At 40.2% G+C, this 21,410-nt stretch overlaps 1 protein-coding gene across 3 annotated transcripts; it reads left to right on the top strand.

Annotated features, from left to right (window-relative positions):
• Positions 1 to 560: 560 nt before the first annotated feature.
• On the top strand, positions 561 to 13,196 carry LOC124282719 (farnesyl pyrophosphate synthase-like). 3 transcript variants are annotated; one of them, XM_046718739.1, is made up of 9 exons: positions 561 to 664; positions 3,364 to 3,535; positions 4,206 to 4,340; positions 5,744 to 5,824; positions 6,510 to 6,632; positions 7,433 to 7,597; positions 8,189 to 8,266; positions 10,913 to 11,047; positions 12,113 to 13,196. In XM_046718739.1, the coding sequence occupies exons 2-9, from the start codon at positions 3,383 to 3,385 to the stop codon at positions 12,311 to 12,313; spliced, it is 1,071 nt and encodes a 356-aa protein (XP_046574695.1). In that variant the 5' UTR covers positions 561 to 664; positions 3,364 to 3,382; the 3' UTR covers positions 12,314 to 13,196. The 3 variants fall into 3 exon arrangements, with proteins under 3 accessions (XP_046574695.1, XP_046574693.1, XP_046574696.1); XM_046718737.1 differs by lacking the exon at positions 561 to 664 and adding an exon at positions 1,242 to 1,357; XM_046718740.1 differs by lacking the exon at positions 561 to 664 and adding an exon at positions 1,489 to 1,513.
• Positions 13,197 to 21,410: the final 8,214 nt, after the last annotated feature.

A 21,410-nucleotide genomic window follows, 5' to 3' on the forward strand; every position in this document is an offset into this window, starting at 1 on the left:
TATTTGTTTTTATTGTACATGTACTTGATCATATATACTGGAATACGCACTAAAGGCGAGTTGACAGACGTAAATATACAATGTATTTTGGCCATATTGATGCGATGCGACACTGAAAGCATTATTTGAAAGTTTCCTCATCAAAATATATGCAGTGCTTAAAACTATAATTTGTATTTCCAGTGCTCACAGAGGATCTGGTCTCATAACGCCCATGCTTTCTATTTTGTGCCCGCAAATGTGTTTAAATAGAGTAATGATTTGGGGAACTCCTTCAAATAAGGACTGACCATTTATTACCAAATCTCTCTATTGTATTAAACGAACAGTCCCAAATAATATAGTTTAGAGATACTCGTGTGTGCTTTCTGAGGTTTATAATCGGGTGATAACATCTAAAACAGAAAGAGCAACAGCTGACTTGAGAGGTCTGTGATTTCATTGGTCCAGGTTTGGTCGGCAGTCTCGGTCACACAGGCGAGATCCGTTTGTTGACATCCCGACAAGCACATGATTAGCAATCTATTTTTAGAGCTCGCACGGCATGCCCTCAACCAATCAGAGGCCCCGTAACACAAGGTGTGTGAAGACACATGTGAAGGAAGTGATAGTAAAATTGATACACAGATTCCGACTGTGCAGTAATCGACCGGCTTGTGTAAAGGTAAGGTAGAAAACATATGCGTTATTATTATGGCCAGTTCATGTATTGATTGTCATTGTAAAATAAGAATTGATCTGATGTTATTCAGGTGTTCCGGGTGAAGAGCAATGACTGAATGTGATTGAGCCTATCGCTGCAGTTGTTGATCAATACTGATCGAGTCAATCATCATATCGAACTAAAACTTAAACTGTTAAACTTTTTAGAGATCACAATTATTATAAGATTTTGACTGAGTGAATGTGAGGACTTGTGCAATAATTAAATATCGTCCGACCTGCGCGACTAGCCATAAACTTCCATGTACGCTAAATGACGTTGTTTGTTATTCACTTGAAAGTGCGTTTGAGCGGACGGGGGTGGCCAAGGCATCACTTGCTGGCCCGACCACGCCTCACTAACGGGACAAACCTTAGTTTAGCTTGATCTATTATCCGATTTGGGGGGAGGGTGCGTATACAAGGTCATCATAGCTTTCTTCACGATCCCAAGATTTTTGCCTTTGGGATTGTTTGGGGAGAGGTGCAGATGGGGATATTCTGGAGCAGACGTGATCAGTAAGTGAAATCATGCGTATCGAAACGCGCAGTTGGGATACAGTGACATGCACTGAACCCAGTCAGAGCGGCTGATTACCTTGTTTATTTAGTTGCCTCTTTCAACAAGGATAGGTTTCTGTTTACATATATACTGGTACTTAAAAATGTTATAGTAATAACAAATGGTATATGCATTAACAGAAAGATGCCTATCTGCCATAGATGGGGTGTCTGAAGTACCATCACTTTGAGGGTCTTCAAGATTCATGGTGACATCTGTGCATTCAATGCTAAAACAAGGTCACTAAAGGTGAAAGATAAGAGATATGGTATTAGACTCACATCCAGTCTCTGAAATGAAAGCCCAGAGACTTTCTTCATTTTCAGAAACTGTGGTAATCTGAAATTGCCACATAGTACAGCCTTGCACACATTGTACCCATGTGGGGAATTGCACCCGGGTCTTCATTGCTACAAGCGGGCGCTTTAACCATTAGGCTACCCCACTGCCCCTGAGCATGAAAGAATGGGGGGTGGGGGTGTGTGTCTGTCTGTCTTGCATTATTATGCTGAACAGTGTATTTTGCCTTTGCCATGTTTAGAGTTTCTTTCTGTTAATGATAATATGATGTTGAGGACATATGTTCTTATATGGACATCAGTGTATTTCTGTGTTCTTACGTGGACCTACTATACACAGTTTGCACATTGTATTTCTATACCTTTATAAACATGATAAACACTAAACGTTTTGAAGTCAACTTGGTCAAAAAGTCAATTCTTGAACAATATAATTTTCCTTCAATGCATGTACAATGTTATGCATCTAGATCATGCATATTTTTATAAGTTTTACCATTATTATCCATACTGATACCACATTTGTACTCTGTATATAATCCTGGATATAAGATATTAAGCATATATTTAGTCAGAGATTCCCTTCACAGTTTTCTGCTATTACCAGATCAGTTGTATGTCATAGCAAGTAGTCAGTCTGGTTTATTTCAGGAGGATAAGTGTTTCGCTCCCCTCAGTGCATATGAACATTTAGTAGTGCATACCAGTAGCTTCAGAGTCAAAATGTATACTGACCAATACTCTCAGTGGTGTTATCATACATGTCTGTTCCAGACTTGATTATTTACTGACTGCCATATAGCTGGGATATTGCTGAGTGTGGCATTAAGCAACAAACCAAATAAACAAAATATATGTGATGGGAAGTCTGTCTAGGCTAGTCATGTTTTGTTGAATAAAAATACTCTGAATATCGTGTAAAATCATCCTTAGGGGTGCAGTTATGGAAGGATACAAGAAGATAAGCATTTCAAATCATTTTGTGGTGATACATATCTAGATATGCCAGAATAACAGGCCATGACTTGAAATATTCATGTATTTCTGAGTGAAAAAATAGTGACAGTCTGTTTCTGTCTGATTAAAGGTTAATCACAAATTGTAATCATAAATGGTATAATTTTTATATCCTGATTTAGAAAGGGCTATCCTTTTTAATATGCTATTTTTTTTATTTCATGTGTAGAGACATACATCAGAATGTACCATATAAGATTCTAAACATCAGTGTCATGTTTCGCCCTCAGCCAGGGCAAAACTATGTCTGCTAGTCCAAACGTGACTCTTAGCATAATATATTGTCTGTTTCAAAGTTAACATATGAACTATTATTGGGCCAAACAGAACTTTACTTATTACAAGCTTCAGACCTGTGGCTAAAGTCACAGACTGAATACACATAAAATGGATGACTTTTTTTTGGGGGTCATTAGCCCTAGTTGTTCTAGCAAGCTGTCACACTTGTTGTGTTTTCGATGCCCAACTGCAGGGGGAACTGTCAGAAGCATTTGCTGTTCAGTTGTATTTATAGGAGAACAATTGTATTGATTCAGTGCTTGCTGGTCAAAATTTGTAACCAGATGGTCAAATTAATATCTGATGAAATTCATGCTGTTGTAATTGAATGAATCTTTTCCTTGTCAACAGTGACAGCTGTTATTAGAAAATATTACCTTTGTCATTTTGTTACATGTGGGAGAGAGGATGTATTGATATCAATTCACAGTTTATGAGCATTTTCATCAAATTAAATCTCACATGTGAAGTAACCATGGTAACTGTGATGTTTCTATTTAACAGGAATCTTTGTTTGTGAGCAATGGGTGACGATCAGTGCATTGCCAGCAAGAAGTCACGAAGCATGAGCGAGCTTGAGGAGTTTGACAGCATATTTCCTGATCTGGTGGATGGTCTGACAAAGATTGGTCTGAAGGATGCAGAAATATCTGACGCAATGAAATGGTTCAAAGAGGTACTGATTCATCATTATGTCTTTAAACAATACCACAGGTATTCAATACTATTCACTGAAATATTTGCAGGGCTCCAGATAAGGGTCGTATCGGCGTATGTACGGATAAAAAATATGCAAGATACGGTAGGAAATAATTTAGAAAGCGTAGCAGATACGCACCACAGCAATGGTGTACGGTCTTAGAATCATTTTCAGGCGTATTTATCTGAAAAAAGTATTGTTTTATTGTTTATTGACCGGTTTACACAAGAGTAGCAATGTTGTGGTGCATATATGAAACAAAACACAAGATTACTGATACGCCATTAATTTCCATTCAGTACTCTAAATGTACTCTTAAGGTTTTCCAGTACTCCTATATTGAATAAATAAGAAGTACATACTCCTGATCATGAAAAATTATCTGGAGCCCTGTATTTGAATATATTTTTTAAATAAAAAGGTTATTAATGTGAATGTTATTTACAGTCCAGTCATTTAATAGGTGTCACGAAAATTATTCTTCATTTTGGTTTCATTTGAATATAAACACTTGAACATATTGGAAAGATTTTCTTCCTCATTGGATAAGTAAAAGCTTAAGGAAGATAGAGTTTGGGGAATCCATAACTTTTATTGTGGATCCAAAATTAAAGATCATTAATTTTTTATTATACTTTTTGACCAGGTGTCTGAGTACAATGTTCCGTTTGGGAAGAAGAACAGAGGGATGTCTGTGGCTATGTCCTACCAGAGTTTTGTTCCTGATGCTTCTCAGGAAGATCTGAAGCGAGCGAGGATCTTGGGTTGGTGCGTGGAATGGGTAAATACTCATTTAGTTACAATATACATGGTGGTGCTTTTGCGAAGAGGACACAATCAGCTGGAAACTATTTTAGACAAAGTGTTTTCATAATGCCAGTGTTATATTTTGTGAAATTTTATTTTAACTGAGTTTAGTGGAATTAGTTGATCCTCTCATATGGCTTAACAAATCCATTATTTTATTCACTAATTCAATGTTCTTTGGGGTGATTTTATACACAGGCTGAAGAATGGGATATTTAACAGATCCATGCCAGACAGCATTCTCTTCCCACAGAGGTTACTTGTCATATCTTCCTACGAACCTCTGTTCTAATACGGCCATATTTCCCGGTTCTCGTAAAATCCCCTATCGGCCAAAAATCGCAACACGAATTATCTCCCTTCTTTCTATCCAATCAGAACACGTGTTACATCGACTTAGCTCCAACCTGACTAATACAAGCATGCCACAAATACAAAAATGGAGACGCCATCGATCCGCCATTACATGACTGAGTTCTGTCTAGAAGAAACGTTTGCGCATCGAGCAGGTGAAGAGGTTCTAGTTTTCCCGAAGCATACGGAAATTCCCGAGGCCTTGCGAATGATCAATTTTGAAACAACGTCGCTGATTGCACAACTAAATCTGATTGCAATCAATCACGAAACCTGAACACGCGCACCATGAAAAGGCCGTATTAGAACAGAGGTTTGTAGGCAGATATGACAAGTAACCTCTGTGGGAAGAGAATGGCCAGACAGGTGCCAATGCAGGAAAATCTAACCTGTAGGTGTTTATTGGGAAACAGGGGTGGTGGGGTAGCCTAGTGGTTAAAGCGTTCGCTCATCATGCCGAAGACCCGGGTTCAATTCCCCACATGGGTACAATGTGTGAAGCTCATTTGTGGTAACTTCTTTGAGTGGAATTTTAGAAGTTGGGAAGTGCAATATAGAACAAACTTTATGGATAACAACTTCTTTTTATTCGTGATTCTTGTACCGTTGTCAAGCATGCCAGACAGGTGCAAATGCATTTCTGGTGTCCCTCGCCGTGATATTGCTTGAAGTTGAATATTGCTAAAAGCGATGTGAAACCAAATTCACTCAATCACTATTGCGAAACAACCAGAGAATCATACTATGCACAGTTTACCACTAGTGTTACAAGGTCTGGTAATGCTTCAGACAAGTAGACATTGTCTTACATAGATACCCAATGACACAGTCAGCAGGACTGGTAGATAGACAATAATTTTCATGTCACACTGAAAGTTGTGTGTCTTGGCTGGGCATGATGATGTCTGTACTGATGGTTGTGGGTGCAGTTAGAGATTGCATGGTTTAAACACAATATGTAACTTAACACGTTGAAAGCCTAACTGAGGAACTGTGACATGTATATTTGTTCTATGTTTCTAGTTGCAAGCCTTCTTCCTAGTGGCTGATGATTTGATGGACAAGTCTGTGACACGGAGGGGAAAGCCATGTTGGTACAAGAGGGTGAGTTAATCAGTAATTTTTTGTTTGTTTGTTTGTTTGTTCGTTCATTCATCCATATTTTTCATTCATTCAACCACTCACTTATTTTTATGTTTTTTATTATTTTTGTTTATTTTGATTATGTAATTTTAGTGCTACATGTATTTTGTTATTTTTTCTGTGATATATTGTTTCTCTTTTGCCATTTTTCAAGTGTGACTGTCAGCAAAACATCTCAAAATATTTTGGTTAATTGTGATTATTTTGCATATTCTACTCAAACTGGCAAATTATGAAGAACTCTGCCCCTCCCTACATATCATGGACCGCCTCCGTGGTGTAGTGGTTAGAGCGTCCGCCCGGAGAGCGGAAGGTCGCAGGTTCGATCCCCAACCGCGTCATACCAAAAGACGTTAAAATATGGTACTTGTTGGTCCCTGCCTGGCGCTCGGCATTAATGGGTACAACAAGGACTGGTCGGCTCAGAGTCAGTATAATGTGTCTGAGTGGGGTATTCATGCTTCACTGCGGGCATGGTATCTCAGTGGGCTAGCACTATAAAACCAGCTTCAGTCTGGGCTAGTACAAGCAGCCGCACATACACATACACACGCATGCACGTCGTCATATGAGCTAAATATTCTCAAGTACGACGTTAAACCCAATTTCACCTCACCTACATATCATGACCATTGTTTGTTGTCAGGAGAATGTGGGTACAATAGCTGTCAATGACTCTTTCTATCTGGAGGCCGCCCTCTACCAGATCCTGAAGAAACATTTCCGCCATCTTCCATACTACACCAGTATCCTGGAGCTGTTCCATGATGTAAGTGGCTCCAGATGTATAATATACACTCCATAGCAGGCTGATGGTCCTGGCATTATGCTCTGCACAATAACTATTATATTACCGGTATTATGAGCTCATTCATGAAAACATATTCATATCAACAGTCTAAAAATAAATGTCTCGATTGTCAGTTCATATTTTGACAGGGTTCGAATTAAAGCATGTGAACTGAAAATGATTAATTTGGTATTGTACTTTATGTTTTGTTATCAGTCAGTGATATTTTTAGGATTTGTTATTACTGCTTTATAGAACCAGTAACAAGGGTAAGTATGAATTAATTTTTAACTGTTTGATTCTTCATGTAACGCCAATGCAATTCCATGACAGGGTTTGTCATGAAATCGAAGGGTGAGGCTTGGTGATTTGGTTGTCATGGTATAACGGTGGCTTAGGATGCTTCTGACATCAGCCACTGGTTTGACACAATGCATGACATGCTTGTCGTAAGAGGCGATCAAGTAATGGGATGAAGTGGTCAGGCTCGCTGACTTGGTTGATACATGTCATCGTATCCCAATTGCGTAGATCGATGCTAATGTTGTTGATCACTGAATTGTATTTGTCCAGACTCAATTATTTACAGACTGCAGCCAAATAGCTGGAATATTGCAGCGTGAAACAACAAACCGAACTAAACCACAATGCATGACAGGTAAACATAATCATGCTGCAGCTGGAATAGATTACGTCGTATTTGTCGTATTGAATTGCAAATTATTATATATCCTTTGATGGTCACCCTACACGGCGTTCATGAGATTGTTTAACTGCAGACAACCATGCAGACGGTGATTGGCCAGTGCTTGGATCTGACAACAGCACCACCAGAGGGCACTGTGGACTTCAAAGGATACACGCTTGACAGATACAGTGCCATTGTCAAGTACAAGACCGCTTTCTACTCCTTCTACTTGCCTGTCGCATTAGCTATGTATATGGTAAGGATTCATAGGATAGTGTATCTGTCAACATTTCTGAAATGTTGGTAAAGGAGTCAAATTTGATGTGGAAAATTCACCATAAGCCTGGTAAAATATTTTTGTGGTTTGGAGAATTGAATTTCTTGGTCGTGCCAGGATCTGATGACAGTGATCTGTAAATATTTGGGGTGTTGAAGAGTTGAATTCCTTGGTTGTGCCAGGATCTGCTGAGTGTGATCAATGATCTTTAAGCATGATAAACCTGGATTTCATCACAGCGGTAAATGTCTGTGTGTGTCAATTCTGGCTTTCCGATATGTCACATTATAACGGAAATACTCTCCTCAGACACACTCAACAATTTAGACGTCTAAGGTATCCAGATTTTCTGTTATTCATCCTGACTGTGTTCTTATTGGTTTCCCCAAAGCGGTAAGCATCTACGGCTTACACTACCTCAGCTTTCATCAGGAATCGGACTCATAGTGATATGACTGACATGCTTATGTTGCTCAACACAGTATAAGATCTAACTCACTCATGCTTGCACACACAAGCCTACCAAAACCACCCACTTGACATCTGAAATGAATGACGTTATTATTCCAGGCAGGGATTTCTGACGAGGCATCTCACGCCAATGCCAAGACGATCCTGCTACAGATGGGCCACTTCTTCCAAGTTCAGGTATGTCACAATACTTGTTCAGAGACGTAGGTGAAGCCTTTCTGGCCACTAGAAACTATGTCGCCACTGTGGTCTGAACAGCTGCAAATTTCTTGTCTTGGACTTTGGATAACTTGTAAATTGTTTAGTGTTTTTTCAGGATTTTGAATGAGCCTGCAGGAGTTATGACCCTTGCTGTTTGTTTAAACCAACTCTGTTGATTCATTTTCGTTAAGATAAACGTTACTTTGATATGTCATTCTGTGTTTTACACTGATCCATCATTCTCATCCTTTCTGGTCTTTTACCTCGATATATGTGACCCGTGAAGATCCGGGTTTGTATTGATCTTCAGTAACCCATGCTTGTCGTAAGAGGCGAGTAATGGGATCGGGTGGTCAGGCTCATTGACTTGGTTGACAAATGTCATTGTATCCCAATTGTATAGAACGATGCTCATGCTGTTGATCACTAGATTATCTGGTCCCGATTGTTTACAGACCACTGCCATATAGCTGGAATATGGCTGAGTGTGGTGTAAAAGTAAACTCACTCACTCACTTGATCTATGTTTCTTCTCCAGTAAAAGTAAAAGGGTCCTTATCTTATACCCAACAATTAAAACTTCAAGATTTAGGAAGTCCCAACAGCCAAATACCTCTGGGAGGATCTCTCATGAAAATCCTGACTTACTGGACAAAATAGGCTTTGGTGTCAAGACATCATTTATGGAACCAAATTGTTATTAAATGTATAAATATTTAAGGGCCCTACATTGAAAAATAATACCACAAGTACCTTAGTCTGTATCTCAGACTTTATTGAATAAAATGTAGAACTGAAGTCTTGAATGATTGGGCAAGTCCAGACTGCATAAGCTCTTTGGTTTTCATATTTTTATGCTTCGTTGATATATACTGAGTCAAAAAAGAAACTTCACAAAATGTAATTTGAAAAATAATGAATAATTTTTCTCTGATGATACATCTATGTATCCGAAATGGGATCCCTATCTTTCGACTCTAGAAAAACGTTAGCAAAACCCACTCAAACCCATCCATTCGTCGTGCAAATAACGTTAGTGCCAAATCAGGTTTTGCACGTGCAGTCGATCATGTGATCTTCGCATCGAAGTTTTATTCATATGCACATGTTTGCATTGGCCTCAAGAATTGAAAAAACACTTTTAAACCACAGTTCTAACGGTACTTGAAATGCCACGATTGTCAAATGTGCAACGTGAACGTGCTACATTGGCATGTTGCAAGCGGGAAGATCAGTTATTGACGTCGCAAGAGCAATGGGATGCAGCCGTCGTCCTGTGTATGACTTGCGAGGTCGCCTACAACAAACTGGCACCACTTCTGATCGCCTAAGGTCGGTTCGCCCACGCAGTGTGGCGTCGAGCAGAAGACCGTCAAATTGTCCTACGTCACCTACGTGACAGATTTCTGCCGCTACACGAACCAGGGCTGAGATGTTTAGAGGTCGACTGTCCTCACAGACCATTCGAAATCGGGTTATGGGGCTGCCAATCTCCATTCTCGACGTCCATATCGCGGGCCAATATTGACGCCGCTTTCATCAACGCCAACATCTGCTGTGGGCCCAACGTCACCTCCGATGGACCCAGAGAGACTGGAATCGAAGTCGTCTTTAGCGATGAATCCAGGTTTACCCTCAGATTCGCTGGACGGCAGGCATAGAGTCTGGAGACGACGCCGCGAACGGTATGCCCAATGTTGTGTACAGGAAGTCGACAGATTCGGGGCGGAAGTTGCATGGTGTGGGGTGCTTTCTGTGGGAACAACCGTTCCCGACTTCTGGTCATCCGTGGAAACCTCACAGCTGCTGCTTACCGCAACCAGGTGCTCACCCCTGAACTCGTTCCTTTCATGGCGGCTCATGGCCCAGGTCTACAGTTCCAGCATGATAATGCTCGGCCGCATACCGCGATGTTGACACGACATTTCTTTCAAAACGCTGGAATCAATGTCATGGACTGGCCATCGAGGTCCCCTGACCTTAATCCAATAGAGCACGTTTGGGATGCACTTGGGAGAAGGCTTCGTGGTCTTAGGAACCAACCTCAGAATTTGCAGGAACTTGGCGCTGCCTTGCAAGAGCAATGGCGCAGAATCCCCAACCACGTGTTCACAAGCATCAGGCAGTCGATGAGGAGACGGTGTTTGGCAGTGGTGAATGCGCGGGGCGGCCATACACGATATTGAACTGAGAAATTTCGCATTTTTATTCTTGTGACTTGACATTCTGTATACCCATGTTTTGGAACGGCGGTGTAGCCTAATGGAACTGATTATGGCACTGTCAGTGTATCGAGTACATCACACAGATCTCAGCAATGAAATAATAACAATTTAACCATCTTACCATCTCTTGTTCTTTTATAGTGCCCTGAAGAAAGAATGTGAAGTTTCTTTTTTGACTCAGTATATATTTTACGTAGGATGACTGTTTTTCTGGGACTAACTGTTACAAGAAGTCCCTGAGGTACCCTCCCCCCTCCTTATTTCAAATACAATTTACCACATGATCAGCGGATCCTGGCAGCAAAGGGACACAACTCTGGTCATTGGCCTACACCATCAGACCAGTAGTTAGAATTACTCCGTTCCTGAAATAATTTGGCTCCTGATAATTTTACAGGATGATTTCCTGGACTGTTATGGTGACCCAGAGGTGATAGGGAAGATCGGTACCGATATAGAAGATAACAAATGTGGTTGGTTGGTGGTTCAAGCTCTCAACAGGGCCAATGACAGCCAAAGGAAACTGTTAGAGGTAAGGAGCTTCTCAATATATATTTAATCTTACTGATTCATTATTCGGGCCTATTAGGCCTCACAGTTGTCTTAGCTCTTGACTATTTCATTTTCGTTGAAAAAATGTCTGAAGTCCTCCTGTCTATGAGACTGTTTCCTGTAAATCAACATTGTGGAATAATACAATAGCTGGGAAAATATGATGGCTATTCCTGTCATTTTTTCAAGTTATTAATTATGTTGATTACACTGAAATGTGTGTACACCGAAGACCTGGGTTGGATTCCCCACATGGGTACAATGTGTGAAGCCCATTTCTGGTGTTATTGCTGGAATATTGCTAAAAGCAGCGTAAAACTTAACTCACTGACTCACGGAGTGTTGCAAACACAAATGCATACATGTATGCTGTTTTATGCAAGTCATATGTGTTCTCAGTATTATGCCATCTGGATCATGTGGGTTTGTTCATTTGTAGTTTAACATGGGTACAATGTGTGAAGCCCATTTCTGGTGTCCCCGCCCTTGATGTTGCTGGAATATTGCTAAAGGGGAATAAAACCATACTCACTCACTCACTGAAATGTGTCCATGGGTTTCAACTTCCTTAAAGATGTTAAAGGGAGACAATCCCAGGATATATTCCGATGTGCTTAGAGGCTGATATTTAGCCCCACGTCTGCTTCCAAGCACGGTAAAAATTCCTAGGTTGAAATTAAATGTTTAAATTCCAGAAAGTTTATAAAATTGAAACATTCTTTTGTATCACAGTTTTACTTTCCGATTTGCCTGACAAAGGCACTTTGTTTCAAATCTTATATGATTCCAAGTGGTGTCTACTTTGCTGGACAAATAGCATCACTACCTTTTCAAAATTGAGTTTATAACTTGCAATAGGCTTCATCAAGGTACTTGCCAAATTGAAACAAATATTCTTGACATTTTGATTACAATCTGTTATTGTCTCAAGAACATGATCGGGGATAAATCTGCTGTTTTGACTTTGGTGAAGTGGCATTGCTATCTCCATTGGACTTATCGTTAATGTAAACAGAAATGACTGACACTGAGTTTGTGTTTCCAGGAAAACTACGGGCAACATGATCCTGAGAAGGTGAAGAAGGTGAAGGAAGTGTTTAGAGAACTGAATCTCCAGAAAGTGTACACGGACTATGAGGAGAGCAGTTACAATGACCTCAGTGTTCTTATAGGAAAATGTGCAGGAAATCTGCCCGAGGAAGTTTTCAGGGACTTTGCCAAGAAGATATACAAACGGCAGAAGTAAAGTTGTGTTTTAGCAAGTGTTTTCACATGTACAGTCAAGCATGGTAGCGTCGGAGTTGAACATTAAGTTCGACACATCCAAGATGGCCACAACAGTGTTTGACTGTAGTTAATTTATTGATGTACAGTCCTATTATGTTTGGACTGACTGACTGAGGTTGGTTTTACGCCGCTTTTAGCAATATTCCAGCAATATCACGGCGGGGGACACCAGAAATGGGCTTCACTCATTGTACCCATGTGGGGATTCGAACCTTGGTCTTCGGCGTGACGAGCCAACGCTTTAACCACTAGACTACCTCACCGCCCTCTTATGTTTGGAAGGTGACAGAGCAAGCATCATGTACAGCCTACTAATTGGGAAAAGGAACAAATTGTTGGATTCCCTCCAATTGGCTCATTTTTGAAAGCCAGTTCCAGAACGTCAACTTTAAAGCCTGGCAGGTCTTGGACCATGGCTCTAAGAGTTTTGATCAATGTTTATTTTTCAAAACTGTTCTATTGTCATGAGATGTTATTAAATAAATGGTAACTGCCACTTTGAAACTGCAATATATTCCAACATATAACAAGTTTAAATACATTTTTAAATCTAAAATTTCCCTTTCTGACTGGGGGCAGTGGGGTAGCCTAGTGGTTAAAGCGTTCGCTCGTCGTGCCGAAGACACAGGTTCAATTCCCCACATGGATACAATTTGTGAAGCCCATTTCCGGTGTACCGTGCGATGATATTGCTGGAATATTGTTAAAAGCGGAGTTAAACTAAACTCACTCACTCACTCACTTACTCAAATCTGGTTGCTTTTTCAACTTTGAATTGAGAAACTATTTTAGAGTGTTGATGTGCTACTTCGTAGCCCAAAGCAGTAAACATTTAAGACCTGCATCACTTCATCCTTTCCTCCGACAATCGACAACATGCAAGAAGCAGCAGTGTTAAACCATACTCGTCCGCTCGTTGAAGACCATCGAACATGGGTACAATGCACTGAAAATAATGCAGTTAGTAAACCATAATCACTCACAGTAAACAGTTGTCAGTAAGAATAGTTTTTCGGATGTATATTGGATGGACTGACAGTGCTAACACAATAGCTGCTTCATCACATGTATGTAGATGTACTGTATGCTGCTAAGATCACTTTATCAAGGTTGTGAGAGTATATGTTACAGCGAGATTAAGAGGCAACCCAACAGTGGAAAGACCCATGAAGATCCTGGTTAGAATTGGTCTTCAGCATCCCTTGCTTGTCGTAAGAGGTGACTAACGGGATCGAGTGGTCAGGCTCGCTGACTTGGCTGACACATGTCATTGTATCCAGATTGCATAGATTGAAGCTCATGCTGTTGATCATTGGATTGTCTGTTCCAGACTCGATTATTTGCAGACTGCAACCATATGGCTGGAATATTGCTGAGAGTGGTGTTGAACAACAAACAAACCAACAGTGGAGACTTGCTCATTTTGAAACCTATCATAAAAATGACAGACACTTAAAGAAGCATCTGTGAAATAGAGTGACTATGTTAGTGAAATTGTTGGTACTATTGATGTGACTTGTGTTTCTGCAGGGACACTGATCCTGTCATCCTCAATAATCTCCAGGGTATATGTTACGATCAATCTCCACTATACCCTGGATGCATCCACAGCTTGGCCCGATAATTTTATTACCTCCCTTGGCTGGCTCCGCATCAGCCAATCAGCTAAACCGAAGTTACAACCGAGCTTGCCAATGTCAACAAAGATAGCCTTCGCAGTCACGAAGGTTTGTTCGCAGTGCCACTCAGCTTTTGGGGAAGTCATACAGACAAATTGACAGATCTGAAACTTCCCAGCATAGACACCTGATAAAAAGCCAGCCAAGGGAGGAAATAAAATCATCAGGTCAAGCCATGGATGCATCCAGGGTATAGTCAAATTTATCGTAAGGTATACCCTGGAGATTATCAGAAAAATGTCTGCTTTCAAACAGGCAGTGAGTTTAGCCAACATTGCAGGATTTGATATTATTCTTTCAACCAGCTGCATTGAAGTGGACAGATCATGTCGATATTCCAGAATATATATACTGGATGGTTATTATTTGTGTAAAAGTGGCCAGACTTTTTTATCTTTCTATTTTGTCTTTTTGCTTCTTTAATTTTGCGGCAGAATTAAAATTTGGGATTTCCTCAAAATGTTCACTATTTTAAGTAGGTGTCGCATTTAATGCTTTTAACAAATAGAGTGGGGTCTGGAGTTGAGATAAATTTTGAACAGGTTCTAATAACAGTATTTAAAAGTTGAAATATTTGGCTTACATTAACAGTAAACTGTAACTACAGTAAATTGGAAATTCTAAACAATTTACATATTTCCAATCAAAGTGATAAACAAGCGGGATTTTTTTTGTATGTGTTAAAGATTTCAATTTCTTGGATTTCTCAATTTCTGGGCAAGCTTACAAAGTTCATATGTGTACATGTGTAATATTTATATAATGAACTCTTGTTGACATGTGAGAAACTGTTTCTGTGTGACTTGTGAATAATGATGTCATGTTGAATAAATGGTACGTTTTCATTGTGCAGGGACTCATTTGCTTGCTGTAATAACTTTAAGAATCAATAGCATTTTATGAATACACAACTTTACAAAGTTGTCAAGTGTAACATAGCTTGTATTTGAGATGACACTTTCATAATACATTACACTTTCTAGTACTTTTGGGGTTGAGTCTCTCAGAGTGATGCACCAAATCACCAGCACACGAAGACAGTGATCTACCCACTGAAACAAAGCTTCAACAAAGATGGAAGACAGACAAGTGATAGTTCAGGCTATGTACCACTCTGACAAGTGTAAATTGGCAAGGGAGGGAAAGTTATGAAAATACAAGGACATTTGGAAAGTGGTCAAATGCAACATGGTGTATTTTTAATTACACTTTCTTAATAGAGTACTGATTCTAGGTGTTGAGTCCCACCCGGGGTTCGAACCCACACTCCACCAAATTGAGAGCACACTAAGTGTAATCCTAAATATAACATGTAGCCATACCTCGGCTTATGGTTTATCTATAGGGCATAAGAACTACTTCAAACAAGAACGAATTTCAAATATATCAGAAACAACAGGAGAAGAAAAGAATATATTTCAACTCAGACAGTGAACTCTACAATGAATTATTTCCACTACATGAACTACATGCCACCCCTGGTCACGCAACCGCCTCCGTGGTGTAGTGGTTAGAGCGTCCGCCAGGAGAGCGGAAGGTCGCGGGTTCGATCCCCGACCGCGTCATACCAAAAGACCTTAAAATATGGTACTTGTTGGTACCTGCCTGGCGCTCGGCATTAATGGGTACAACAAGGACTGGTCGGCTCAGAGTCAGTATAATGTGTCTGAGTGGGGTATTCATGCTTCACTGCGGCATAGTATCTCAGTGGGCTAGCACTATAAAACAGCTTCAGTCTGGGCTAGTACAAGCAGCCGCACATACACATACACACGCATGCACGTCGTCATATGAGCGAAATATTCTCAAGCACGACGATGCGGCATAGTACCTCAGTGGGCTATAAAACCAGCTTCAGTCTGGGCTAGTACAAGCAGCCGCACATACACATACACACGCATGCACGTCGTCATATGAGCGAAATATTCTCAAGCACGACGATAAACCCAATTTCACCTCACCTCACCTCACGCTCATGATACATCATATTTGATCAAATATGGACTTCAGGGAATTTTCCACCTTCGTGGCATAATGCCATTGTAGTCCATATGCCAAAGCATGGTCGGGATCATACTGATCCTTCTATCTGACCAATATCTTAACAAGTTCTGTCTGTAAAACCATGGACCAAATGGTAAAGAAAAGATTAACATGGTATCTGAAAACCAATGACGTAATTACAAATATGCTATGTGGTGTTCGTAAAATCCAGACTCGACTATTTACAGACCACCGCCATATAGCTGGAATATTGCTACCAAACTCTCCTACTAACTGACTCCGTAAAAGAAGTATTATTGATCATTTAGTCCGACTGGAATCCTTTGTTAAAAATGCTATAGTATCTAAACAACAAGTAGTCTCAATTTTCTTTGATCTTGAGAAAACCTACAATGCTACTTTGAAACACAGCATTTTAAAGGATTTTCATGATTTGGGTTGGAGAGGTCGTTTACCTCAGTTTATGCCACATTTTAACAGACTGGCATTTTCAAGACCGAATGGTTTCATCCCTGTCTGACCATTATAATCAGGATCAGGGTGTTCCACAAGGCAGTATTTTGTCTGTCACATTATTTAGTACTAAAATAAATAGTCTTTCAAAGGTTTTAACTGATTTAGTTGATGGATCAGTTTTCTTTGATGATTTTAATGTCTCTCGTCGTAGTAAATATTTGCATACAGTAGAGAGGTAGTTACAAATCTGGCCCAATAAGATTCACAAATGGTTATTTGAAAGCGGCTAATCTAATTGTGTACATTTCTGCCGGAAATATAAACCGCATAAAGACCCAGAACTAACTCTAAATGGCACCCCATCAAAGTTGTGGAAGAGGCTAAGTTCTTGGGCCTTATTCTTGGGTCCCTTTAACCTTTGTGCCACATATTAAATACCTTAATGCTAAATGCTTGAATGCACTCTAAAAATATTTAGAAATAAGAGAAACATATTTGCCTTATTTTTTCTATAACCAACCGTCGAGACAAAAATTCTGTATGCTACTTCGCACAGAAAATATTGACTTGTTTAAGGTAGCCCTTGTGTTGTACCACATACTTATGTTGAGAGAAAAAATGTAAATTGTGAATGGGTGTTTATGGATTTATTGATGTTCCTATAACTCGCGTATTTACAGGTTGTGCATAAATGCACTGTTATTATTGTACACATATACTATTGGCCTCAGGGCCACATATACAAATCAATATGTCTGTCTGTCTGTCTGTCTGTCTGTCTGAATGCACTTGACTTGTTGAACGTCGTTTCTAATCCAAAGTGGGGAGGAGATTAAACTACCCTCCTACACTTATATGGACATTGGTTTCCTGAAAACTTGATTACGGTTCCATCGTGTATGATGGAGCCTGTAAAAGCAACCTTAAACTACTTCATTCTGTCCACCACCAAGGTCTAGGACTTTGTCTTGGATTCTTTCCAACGTACTTTGTTGATATTCTTTACGTCCAGGCCGATGAACCATCTTTAAAACATCGCCGTGTCAAAATTATCTTTGCGGTATCTCACAAAACTATATTCTAATAAGCCCAACCCTGCGTTTTCTTTCTATTTGTGAGGATCTGTATGTCTCCGCCTTAAGGAATGACAATACCACCATTAATTTCTGGTGCTAGCATTGAGCTAAAAATATAACTCCTTCCCGGCTTCTTTCTTTTCCTCCTTGGCATTGATGAGACCACATTTATCCCTAACACTGGCCACAATCAAGAAATCAGAAACAGACATCGGCAACGTAACATGTTTTGCGAACAGACTTGTGGCCACTTTTATTTTCCTTTGTTGACAGGTTGTATAGTCTCCAAATATGTATTCATATATGTCTTATTTTAATCACGGGAATGAATTATGACCTGTTCTAGTCACAATATGACTGGAATAGTGAGTGAGTGAGTTTAGTTTTATCCGCTTTTAGAAATATTCCAGCAGCATCACGACGGTGGACCCCAGAAATGGGCTTCACACATTGTACCCATGTTGGGAATCGAACCTGGGTCTTCGGCATGACGAGCGAACGCTTCAACCACTAGGCTACCCTACCGCCCCTATGGCTGAAATAATGCCAACGTAGCTATAAATATTAACTTACTCACTCGCCCAATGTTTATGAGGGAGATACTTCTGTCAATGTTTATGAGGGAGATCCTTCTGTCAATGTTTATGAGGGAGATACTTCTGTCAATGTTTATGAGGGAGATCCTTCTGTCAATGTTTATGAGGGAGATACTTCTGTCAATGTTTATGAGGAGATCCTTGTTTATGAGGAAGATCTGTCAATGTTTATGAGGGAGATCCTTCTGTCAATGTTTATGAGGGAGATACTTCTGTCAATGTTTATGTCAATGTTTATGGGGAGATCCTTCTGTCAATGTTTATGAGGGAGATAATTCTGTCAATGTTTATGAGGGAGATCCTTCTGTCAATGTTTATGAGTTTATGAGAGATCCTTCTGTCAATGTTTATGAGGGAGATCCTTCTGTCAATGTTTATGAGGGAGATCCTTCTGTCAATGTTTATGAGGGAGATCCTTCTGTCAATGTTTATGAGGGAGATCCTTCTGTCAATGTTAATGAGGGAGATCCTTCTGTCAATGTTTATGAGGGAGATCCTTCTCAATGTTTTATGAGGGAGATACTTCTGTCAATGTTTATGAGGGAGATCCTGTCAATGTTAATGAGGGAGATCGTCAATGTTTATGAGGGGAGATACTTCTGTCAATGTTTATGAGGGAGATCCTTCTGTCAATGTTTATGAGGGAGATCCTTCTGTCAGGTTTATGAGGGAGATCTTCTGTCAATGTTTATGAGGGAGATACTTCTGTCAATGTTTATGAGGGAGATCCTTCTGTCAATGTTTATGAGGGAGATACTTCTGTCAATGTTTATGAGGGAGATACTTCCTTCTGTCTTCTGTCAATGTTTATGAGGGAGATACTTCTGTCAATGTTTATGAGGGAGATACTTCTGTCAATGTTTATGAGGAGATCCTTCTGTCAATGTTTATGAGGGAGATCCTTCTGTCAATGTTTATGAGGGAGATACTTCTGTCAATGTTTATGAGGGAGATACTTCTGTCAATGTTTTCTGTCATGAGGGAGATCCTTCTGTCAATGTTTATGAGGAGATCCTTCTGTCAATGTTAATGAGGGAGATCCTTCTGTCAATGTTTATGAGGGAGATCCTTCTGTCAATGTTTATGAGGGAGATCCTTCTGTCAATGTTTATGAGGGAGATCCTTCTGTCAATGTTTATGAGGGAGATACTTCTGTCAATGTTTATGAGGGAGAATGTTTATGAGGGAGATCCTTCTGTCAATGTTTATGAGGGAGATCCTTCTGTCAATGTTTATGAGGAGATATCCTTCTGTCAATGTTTATGAGGGAGATACTTCTGTCAATGTTTATGAGGGAGATACTTCTGTCAATGTTTATGAGGGAGATACTTCTGTCAATGTTTATGAGGGAGATCCTTCTGTCAATGTTTATGAGGGAGATCCTTCTGTCAATGTTTATGAGGGAGATCCTTCTGTCAATGTTTATGAGGGAGATACTTCTGTCAATGTTTATGAGGGAGATACTTCTGTCAATGTTTATGAGGGAGATCCTTCTGTCAATGTTTATGAGGGAGATACTTCTGTCAATGTTTCTCGCCACACCCGGACCATCCACTCATAGGTCAATACTGCAAAAACAAGCTGACATTTTGGTTGTTGAAGACATTTCGTGCTGGGATCATACTCAAAATATTTCTTCCGCGTAATGTCATGCAGCACTGACTTTCGTATCACCTCACGCACCGTTCCGAACAAGTATAGGTCATCTATCCAGAAGAACGGGACTGTCAGCGTGGCCTTGAACAAGACTGGTATCATTGGACCGGGTATTACGACAGCAAAACCACTACAGTAACTAACGGGAAACTGTTTGTAATACCGGAGATCATATTTGTGTACCCCCCACTTCCCGCGCCTTTTGACGTATACGAGACCTCGAGGCATTACTCTGCATATGATTGTACGATCTGAAGTTCTGAACGGGTTGTAGATGGATGTGAAGAAGTTGTGAAGGTCAACGTAAACGTCGTCGTCCATTTTGACAACGTATTTGACGTTCCTGCAATTCTGACTGATCCATTTCATTCCCATCACCACCTTGTATGTCAAGTTGTGATACGTGTCCAGAAACATGCCTTGGACAATGTCTCCATATTGCCTGAATTCTTCGTTAATTGCAGCCTGTAATTTCATTTCCTTTGGTTGTCCTAACAGAAAAAGAAGACGAACGGTGTACTTCTTGTAGTTAGGATCACGTCGAAATATTTGTCGAATTAGTTGTCGTTTGTGGTAATTGCCAACGGCGCTCTTAACGACAAAGGCCGCATGTATATATGCAACGTTGTTACAAATTGATTTATTGCCCAGAATAACGTGGATGTCCCGTTCGTCAATATATTGCGACCGTGTGTGGTGCTTGCTTTTTCTGCTGATTTGTTGGTGTTGAACGGTCGCGTCACCGCAATCTGTCACATTGCAGTGACATCTGTCTTCAGCATTAATTGCTCGTTTCACTGGTTTCGCAGCTGGAGATATATCCTTCAATAGAAGCAGCAGCACAATGCACGTTTGGCTGCACAATAAAAACATCAGTAGAAGCTTCTCGAACAACGCCATTGCTGGCGGTATGGGCGCCTTTCTTGAGGAGGTCGTTACCGATGCCTTTGATTTTGGATCTGCTGATTATTCATCCATGAATGATATTTTCTGAAAAATGTAGAAATAATATTGATCACAAAGTCATTATAATTGTAAATCTCGATTTGTCAGTTATTGTTGAAACCATATCACGTTTGTAAGGTGCGGCATTGATTTCGACTAAGATTCGTAGATTGAAACAACCAAACTCACTTTCGTGCCTTCAGGCTTCAAATAATGTCTTTTAAACATCTACTTTTAATTGTATTTTAGGTGAGGTGAAATTGAGTTTAACGTCCTGCTTGAGAATATTTCGCTCATATGACGACGTACATGGGTGTGTATGTGCGGCTGCTTGTACTGGCCCAGACTGAAGCTGGTTTTATAGTGCTAGCCCACTGAGACACCGTGCCGCAGTGAAGCATGAATACCCCACACAGACACATTATACTGACTCCGAACCGACCAGTCCTTGTTGTACCCATTAATGCCGAGCGCCAGGCAGGGACCAACAAGTACCATATTTTAACGTCTATTGGTATGACGCGGTCGGGGATCGAACCCGCGACCTTCCGCTCTCCTGGCGGACGCTCTAACCACTACACCACGGAGGCGGTGGCAATATTTTAACCATATCGTGACTTGAATATTATAACGATCATGGTACT

This window comes from Haliotis rubra, unplaced genomic scaffold, assembly GCF_003918875.1.
Source record: "Haliotis rubra isolate DU_JTF1 unplaced genomic scaffold, ASM391887v1 Scf301, whole genome shotgun sequence".
NCBI lineage: Eukaryota > Metazoa > Mollusca > Gastropoda > Lepetellida > Haliotidae > Haliotis > Haliotis rubra.